The 9,523-nt window shown below is 42.5% G+C and overlaps 1 protein-coding gene across 1 annotated transcript in view; it reads left to right on the top strand.

Moving 5' to 3' along the window:
* Positions 1–8,777: 8,777 nt before the first annotated feature.
* The window catches only part of LOC124722216, a 49,329-nt gene continuing 48,583 nt past the window's right edge, over positions 8,778–9,523 (top strand). Inside the window, exons 1-2 of the mRNA XM_047247411.1 lie at positions 8,778–8,844; positions 9,264–9,381. Of these exons, the coding sequence (XP_047103367.1) occupies positions 8,778–8,844; positions 9,264–9,381 (185 nt within the window). The remainder of the gene's footprint in view (positions 8,845–9,263; positions 9,382–9,523) is intronic.

The raw sequence follows: 9,523 nt of genomic DNA, 5'->3' as shown, positions 1-9,523 counted from the left end.
GAGGAGTCTGCATCCTACATGGTCGCAGAGCCATCTGAACCTCTGTTCAGACTCTCCACTCAGCTTTTACCAGAGGTCCACAGATTGGTCCTGCAAACTATGCTGTAGGTGGTGAACTCTACTTTCCTCTCACAAGCAAGACTGGCAGCCTTTACCACTTCTGATAGCCACTCAAAACCAGAGAGACTCTCTTCCAATCCAGAGTGACACACATCATCGGCACCAACGTGAGCCACACCTACAGCTGGCTGCACCCTGTGCTCTTCATGGCATCTGGAACGACCAATTCCATATCTGGAATGACTCCACCAAGTATGCACATGGAATGCACATTGGCTTTCTTTCCATCCTTGGCAGATGTCCGTAACACTGGAGCTCCCAGCTACCAATAATCCCACCCTCTGTGATTGCCCAAATCTTGCAGGCCGAGAGGTTTCCTCTGAAACAGGAAAAGCGACTGCATCTAACTGAGGGACAGTGTCAGCCACAAACACACCTGGAACCTGTTTGTCAGACGTACCTGGGAGGCCTTATGTTCGGTCCCCTGAGAAGTGTTTTGCCACCTGCCATTCCCCGAGGCGACCTCACACTCGACCACAGCTGAGGGGTTAATCTCAGTGCAAGCAGTAACTGGACTGGCCACCAGAGCAGATCCATTGGTAGACTCAGATGTGTTGGACGCCCATTGGATACCCATGGCGAACTCACAACAGTGATATCCATCCATTGCAGCTTCAAACTGTGTAACTGAAGCCATCACAGCCTGGAGCTGAAAGCAGAGTGTCACCAACTGAGTTCACATCTGCACACAGCAATCACCATCCCTATCCATACTAAAGACCATGGAAAACTCCACTACAGACACAAACAAAGGACTATTTTCATTCACTATGGAACTCTACTGGAGACACTGGTAAAAACGTAAGAATTGTGTCTAGTAAATAAGATTAACATGCAGAGATTCAATAACTGAACTATCAATGCACTTGACGAGAGTAAATAATTTGCTCCTGATTAGGAACTTTTAATATGTCACAAAATCAGTTTATTTTCTGATACAAACGAAGACATGTGAATTGTGTATTAAATATTAAATTAACGTGCAAAAATTCAAGAAACTAAACTACCAAAGCACACAGATGAAACTATACAACTCACTCCTGGTTAGGAACTCGTAACAGTCAAACAATTGTTTACTTCCCTGTTGCTGCTTGTGTCTTGGCCTTCTGCCCTGCCTGACTGGCTGACTAATGCCAATGAGCATTTGTGACCACCATGATGAAACAGTGTGACGAAGCAAGCATGAGGGAAATTTTATTGGGTTCAGCTTACCTTCCTTACGAGGACAGTATTTCTCCTTCCCAGGAAGTGAGGAGACAGATAGGCAGTCGGTCACAGCAGAGTGAACAACTGTTGGTTGGTTGTGATGCCAATGCCCACAACCTGGTGTGGAGAAGCAGCAATACCAGTAGTGGAGGTCAGCATGTACTCCAATAACTAATATAGAGTAATTTGAAAATCTTGAATATGGGTAGGCAGCCTCACTTCAGGAATAGAAGGAAAGAAGTAACTGACATAACTTTAGAGTCCTCTCTAATGGGTAGTTATGCCAGACAACGGCATATGGCTTTGAAGCCATCCTTATCTGATCACATATATATTAAGTTTGGGGTGAAAATGGGTGTTAAACAAACCATTACCTGTAGGAATCCTAGGAAAACAGACTGGGACTCAGGTGGGAAAGAACGAAACTCAAACTTATCAAGAGTCAGGAATTCGATGAGGAACCCAGTAGATTTTGAGGAAATGACAGACGAAGTGACACCTGCCATTACGACTTCATATTTAGAAAATCGCCAGCCCCCAAGAAGTACACAAATAGAAACATACTTTGGTGAAACAACACTCTGGAATTGCAAAGCAAGCAAGTAAGAAGACTGTTGGACCTTGTAAGTAAGGAAGGACAATGGGCAAAGTATTGGGAGTTCCTTGCCAAACACAACCTTCTGATGAGGCAATCAAAGCTATCATCCTGGATGATAGTCTGTGATGAAGTGGTAGATAAAACTACTTTTTCTAAACTTCATAAAATCTTCACTAGCATGCCAACTAATCCAAGAGGTGAGATAAGGAAGGATGATGGTGGGTATACATGGACAGTGAATAAGATACTGGATGTGCTCCTAAAGACTTTTTTTCCCTTGATGTACTCTGGCAGATAACACAGACCAGTAGTTAGTTCCTGAGAGGCACTGGTTAACAGGTAATCAAAGGGAAAATTGGGAATCTACTAGAGAATGTGTTAGTTACAAAAAAATTCAGGGGGCAGTGGCAATGTTGCAACTGTTCAGGTCAGCAGACCCAGATGGAATCTTTCCAGCTCTACTGCAATGAGAAGGTGAGGGATTCATTAGATTCCTGTGTAGATTGTTTAGGGTCAGCCTAGTAGCAGGAATCATTCGGAATGCTTGGAGAACAGTGAGGGTTGTTTTCATTCTGAAGCCAGGGATAATTGGCCATATCAAGGCTAAGGATATGAGAACGATCAGTCTATCTTCCTTTCTTCTAAAAACATTATGTGTACATTAGCGAAAAGAGGTTATCTGAGATTCCTCTACATGTAAACCAACACAAGTATCAACTAGGCAAATCATGTGAAACAGCACTTCACCAACTTGTTGGGAAGCTGTAAAAAAGCTCTACAATTCCAATAAATTGCTCACTGCATCTCCATGGATATCAGTATACCAGTAGGTATGTAAGGAGAGTTGAAGCACAGTTTGTGTCACTGATGGCATCATCAATCAGTCATTGGATTTCCCTACCCTGATCCCATATGACACAGACGAATTGTCCCAGGGATAAAATGGCGGAAATTCAAATTTTGTCGGGAAATTAAAAAAATAGCCCATTTGCGCTAGTGTGTTTCATGTGGAAGGAGGTTCTTTTCCTATGTGTAAACTGGTGGGAAATTCAAAATGGTGCGTTGGCACGTTGGCTGACTTGGCATACGAGCACCAGCCTAACTATGATGTCAGAATCCAAGGCGGCTGACCTGTAATGCAAGATGGTGACTGTGATATACTGGTGCAGCTCAGATGTCACAATTCAGCTCAGACCTGTTGGGATGCTTATAAGAGTGTGAATTCTGGCAGTCTAGTCCTGACTTTAGATACTGGCATGACTCTACTATATCAGAATCCGAGGTAACTTGGAATAAAAGATGGCGATCGCACTTAGCGACCAGAGCATACTGGAACAGGCTCTTGAGATTCTGGAATACTGGCGCTATAATGTCAGAGACAAAAGATGTTTGCGCAGGTTCAGGCCTGTCTGCTGACCTACTTGAAACATGTTCCCCGGCTACTATTCACTCAGAGGTGTATGGTCACTGCTTTTCCTAACTCCAAATTTGGGGGTCTCCCCCTTGTATCCTTATTTAAACAAACAGCAGGAGGGACAGACTTTCCAGAAACGGTCCCTTTCGACTTATTCCACTAAGTTAAAGTCAAAACTGTACACCATTTAGCAGGAACACTTGCATCTTTATTTGAACAAATACATTTTCAGGGAGAGATCCCTTTCCATGGTCAAGAAGTCCGCCAGCACACACCACTGATGCTTTCAGAAGGTTAGGCAGAGCTGCCAATCACCAGCATCGCTGTGTCACTTAAGAGTTCGGCAGCCGGTCGCCAGCCCACCATCTGTCAGTGACAGCCCGGCCAGCTGAGAGGGACATCATGCACATACAACCAATTTGATGGCCTAACACTTCGGTGGAGGACACCTGTGTGATGGCTTTGAAGCTAAAAAATATAATATGTTAATGTGCTATTAAGCAAAACGAGGATAATGGGATGTAGTCGAAGTAAATCGGGTGATGCTGAGGGAATTAGGTTAGGAAATGAGACGCTTAAAGTAGTAAATGAGTTTTGCTATTTGGGGAACAAAAAACTGATGATGGTCGAAGTAGAGAGGATATAAAATGTAGACTACCCATGGCAAAGAAAGCGTTTCTGAAGAAGAGAAATTTGTTAACATCGAGTATAGATTTAAGTGCAGAAAGACGTTTCTGAAAGTATTTGTATGGAGTGTAGCCATGTATGGAAGTGAAACGTGGACGATAAATAGTTTAGACAAGAAGAGAATAGAAGCTTTCAAATGTGGTGCTACAGAAGAATGCTGAAGATTAGATGGGTAGATCAAATAACTAATGAGGAGAATTGAATTGGAGAGAACAAAAATTTGTGGCACAACCTGACTAGAAGAAGGAATCGGTTGGTAGGGCATATTCTGAGGCATCAAGGAATCACCAATTTAGTATTGGAGGGCAGCATGGAGGGTAAAAATCGTAGAGGGAGACCAAGAGATGAATACACTAAGCAGATTCAGAAGGATGTAGGTTACAGTAGGTACTGGGAGATGAAGAAGCTGGCACAGGATAGAGTAGCATGGAGAGCTGCATCAAACCAGTCTCTGGACTGAAGACCGCAACAACAATGTGCTATTCTTGTAAAATTCACTGCAAAAACAAATTTTGTGTGGAATGGACAATGACTATTTACCAAAAATAACATAACCAACATCACGGAGCCACAAAATACATGAGTTTATGTGTACCAGGTATATAGCAACAGCATTTGAGATTGAAACACGTTTACACATACCTACAACTCGAATTGTAGCCAGAAAAATGAGGCAGATACATACAGGAAAATACGATATTTTCTATGAGAATAACGATAAATACCGTACTTGTAAATGACATTTCAAGGCATAGAACTGAACCGCAGTCACCATCAGGGTCATCATCCATGTCGTGGGTGTAATATGCAGTCAACAACCTCCACCACACTCTCACAGCATGAGGAGAAAGCTTTGCATTTCCATAAAAGGACTATAGTTATATGATCCATGTACACACTTCAGTGTGTAGTGCAGAAGATTTGTGCCGGCACCACCACATGCAAGCTGATCGAATTTTCTGTCATCTCATAGTACTTTTGAATCCAAGGGACTACTATTCAGTTTTCGACCAATACATGTTTGATGATAGATATTTACAACACAAATTGTGACCATCAAAGATGCGGCAATTATAGTTAATGAAAAAAAATGGTTCAAATGGCTCTGAGCACTATGGGACTTAACATCTGAGGTCATCAGTCCCCTAGACTTAAACCTAACTAACCTAAGGACATCACACACATCCATGCCCAAGGCAGGATTCGAACCTCCAACCGTAGCAGCAGCGCGGTTCCGGACTGAAGCGCCTAGAACCACTCAGCCACACTGGCTGGCAGTGGAAAAACAATGACATCTTATGGGAGTAATGATCGGTACATTTCTTATCCATAGCATCTGAACCCGAAAAACTGTCACCAGTACCAAGCGCTAGACTGCAGCACATTCTCCTGATATGGCCTAGAGATAGCAAGTCAATGGAACCTTCAATCCATCCATGTAACGACTGAAAATGACTCTCCCGTCATAATGGGGCTGTGAATTACACGGTATGGCTTGGAGCGCAGCAGGCTAGTGTCTGCCGCCTACATGGTCACAATCAGTTGTGGTTATGAAATTGTGCTCATAAGCTATTTACATGGAGTGTTATTTCTACTAGCAGTGTGGGACACACACACAATATTGATCACACAAACGTTTTCTATGTTATTCTCTTTACAGAACACAGCACTGCCCCACTTCACATCAGTTAGGAAGAAGTCGGGAAATTTTGACAACTAAATTATCGCATTGCTATGTACCTGTGGAGTAGTACAAAGAACTGTGGTTGAGGTGTGTTCGGTGCTCTGTTGCCAGACATTATTAAGAATGATTAGACACTAAATTGACACCTGCAAACAAGTAACGCTACCTCACAATTGCCAAAATCGCAAATTGATCTATAACATCGACGCAGAAAGCAAGAACACAGTGCAACACAAACTTCCTTCGCTTGTCCAGCACGCACCAAAGCCAAATCATCCAACTTTGTGCTTAAGTCGATGAAAATTTTACTGAAAGAAGTGAATTTTGCGTCATACCGCTACACTTCCGTCTGGACTATACACGAATGTTATGATCCTAACAGGATATCTATGCTTTCGTTCGATACACTGTTTGTATTGCACTCTAAAATTGATCGAACTAGCGTCTTCCATTGCAGAACATGTCATTATATATATATATATATATATATATATATATATATATATATATATATATATATATGTGTGTGTGTGTGTGTGTGTGTGTGTGTGTGTGTGTGTGTGTGTGTGAGAGAGAGAGAACTATCCGAGGACAGTGAAAATATACATCAACAACGACAATACCATGCACTGAATGTCTTATGTAAGGACCTCGCTGAAGTATTGTTACTTCACGGTTTAGTCTGTTTTGCACATAGTATAATGACATCAGATGTTTCCATTGGATCTATGATGTTAGTATCGAAGATGTTGATGCAAGATGGCTGACCTGGAATACTAACTCCGTGACTTTGGAATCCAAGACTTGGAATACTGCGACAGGTTTTATGATGGCAGAACGCAAGATGGTGATCGAACATGGCATACTGGTGCAGGTCTATGACATCAGAATCCAAGACTTAGAATACTGCCACTGGATCTGTCGCATCACAATCCAGCTCAGACCTGTTGGGTTATTTATAACAGTATATAATTCTGTTGTATTGGCCCATCAGAAGTGTATGGTCACTGGTTACTGCTTCTCCTAACTCTAAGTTTGGATCTCTCCACTGTGTATCTTAAACAACCAGTGGAGAGGGGAAGCCCACTCTGCTCCATGCTGGCTCACTTCTTCCACCACAAGTTCAGTAGTGTTATGCTCTGCTACCCTCCACAGTCCCTCTGACATTAGAGTTGAAATAATTTAACCCTTTTCAGCAGCTACCATAAGTTCAAATGGCGAGATAGCTTGTAGTGACAGACATTGGCAGTTATGCCCTCACCACTGGTGCATGATACACAGGCAGACATCAGATACTTCTGCACTATCCAACGAATGAAACGCATACCACAATCACATTCCAAGGCTGTGACTATCACTCCTTGAAGCCTTTAGATGAACTCCTTCACAGGAATAGTCATGTGCCGGACAACAGCATTTGACATCCACACTTGCAATATGCTGCAGTAACCTCAAGAACAGCACAGAACACTAAATCACCGCAATATCTGAGGTGAGTCTCTCCATAGCGATAAATATTGCAGAGCACAAGTCGCACAAGTTCACCACAATAGAACATTTAGAGTTATTTGACAGAGGCGCATATCCGTTCCCCGATTCCTCCATATGCAATTGGAATAGCAGAAGGAGCCAAACCACTCCTTTCTCTCTCAATGTGCCTGTCGAGAAAATCAAGAGACCCACATTTATCCTGCTGATGGAGGTCCATTCCCTACTTATACACAACTTTTCAACATGAGAAACAGTCACCAGTAACAGATGGTACACCACAGTGCTCCATGAAGACCAGAACGCTAACTTCGTGTTCCAACAAATACTTGACAACACAGTCAAAGAGTAGTTAAGATATGTCTGCCATAGGTACTCTCTCCATAGTAATCGATATTGCAGAGTACAAGTTGCACAAGTTCACCGCACTCAGACACATAAAGTTTCATGACAGAGGAACATATTTGTTTCCCATTGCTCCATGTCCATGAGGCATAGTAAAAGAAGTCAGCTAGCAGTGATATAAGATGTTCTCCAAAATGTGTTGTATGCAGGCCTGCAGAGTATACATAGTCTTCTTTCTAAGGTTTGAGGTTTAGCAGAAGTGGCATCAAAGTCTGTAACACCTCTCACAACATACACACACATCCCCTCCTCTCATTTCTGGTGAATTGTAAAGGTGTTTGTACAAGAAAATGTGCTATAGTGGTTCATACAGACATGTGGCTCACTTTGTCTCTGTTGGTACAGTACCATACTAGCATTTGCAGCAGCACTGTCCAAAATAGTTGATCCCATTCCCATGCCACTGCAGTCATTTATCCCCACCACTTATCCTCAACACAGGCTTACTAGCCATCAAGTGAACCCATCATTTGTGCTCTGTACTGCATAATGAAAGCCTCATCATCATCATCATGAAGCATCATCAGAGATCTGCCTCCTCCAGGCAGAAGAAGAAACTGACAGCATGTGTATCTGTGCATGCGTGTGTGCATGCTGTACTGGTTGTTACCTATCTCGTTTCTTCACAACTGAACAATTTGATATCTTACGCGGTATATTGTGGTAGGACCACACTCTCACCGCGTGTCTTTGAATGAGAATAATACGAGTAGTTCCAGCACAATTTCAGCAAGACTTATTTATTAGTAGCTGCTGAAAGATTACACACTGCAGATCTCGTTTGTCTAGGGGTTTTCGAAGTTTTGTCTGCAAAATAATTCAAATGGTTCAAATGGCTCTACGCACTATGGGACTTAACATCTGAGGTCATCAGTCCCCTAGACTTAGAAACTACTTAAACCTAACTAACCTAAGGACATCACACACATCCATGCCCGAGGCAGGATTCGAACCTGCGACCGTAGCAGGCGCGCGGTTCCGGACTGAAGCGCCTAGAACCGCTCGACCACCACGGCCGGCCCTGCAAAATAATTACTCCAACAAGCATGGCCTGGGTTTTCTTCTTGTTTGAAATAAACACTACCGGATCCGAAATACTTTCAGCTAAAAATTATATTTATTAGTACTTTTGTTTAGTAACTACAACATTTTCACTATGTACATTGATACGCTAAATGCATTATACTGTACTGGTCACAGAAACACGTCCATCTCCATCCAACCCCGACAAAGAAGTGGCAGGCAAGCCAAAATGTGCCTGGAAGTTGCAGACATTCCTGCATTCCAGATTCTTTGGTCTACTGACCTTAATAAACTCCAAAGATACATATAAATAAATACATATAAATATAACACATATAACATCTCAAACGAATCCATTATTTATCATAAAAGAAAATATTCATAATTAAATAAATTAAACACATTTTATGGCAACATAATGAAGTTACCTTAACTCTTTGCTGTGGGCATCGTACTTTTCGCATGAGATAAACTTTATCTCCGACAGTTAATTACATTACAATGCGCGCGTGTGCGCTTGTGTGTGTGTGTGTGTGTGTGTGTGTGTGTGTGTGTGTGTGTGCGTGCGTGTGTGTGTGTGTGTGTGTGTGTGTGTGTGTTTTTTTTCTTTTCATGGTATTCCTTTATTTCTGCCTCAGTTCAAGTGCTCCCTGATGAAGATGATGCAGTGCCTGATATATTTGAGGAGCAGCAGCAGCAGCAGGCGACATCAAGCCAGTATGCAGACATGCTCCCAGATGCAGCTTTCAACATGCTGTAGTGGAAATCAAGTACATTTGAGCAGCAGCAGAAAAGAAATCAAGTCAGCATGTGGCCAAACTCTATGTTGCAGACCCTGACATGCTGGAGTGAAAATCAAGTCAGCATGGGGAACTGTCTCCTGACTTTGAGTTCCCGC

This window comes from Schistocerca piceifrons, chromosome X (genome assembly GCF_021461385.2).
Source record: "Schistocerca piceifrons isolate TAMUIC-IGC-003096 chromosome X, iqSchPice1.1, whole genome shotgun sequence".
Lineage (NCBI taxonomy): Eukaryota > Metazoa > Arthropoda > Insecta > Orthoptera > Acrididae > Schistocerca > Schistocerca piceifrons.
This window is presented reverse-complemented; position numbering and strand designations above follow the sequence as displayed.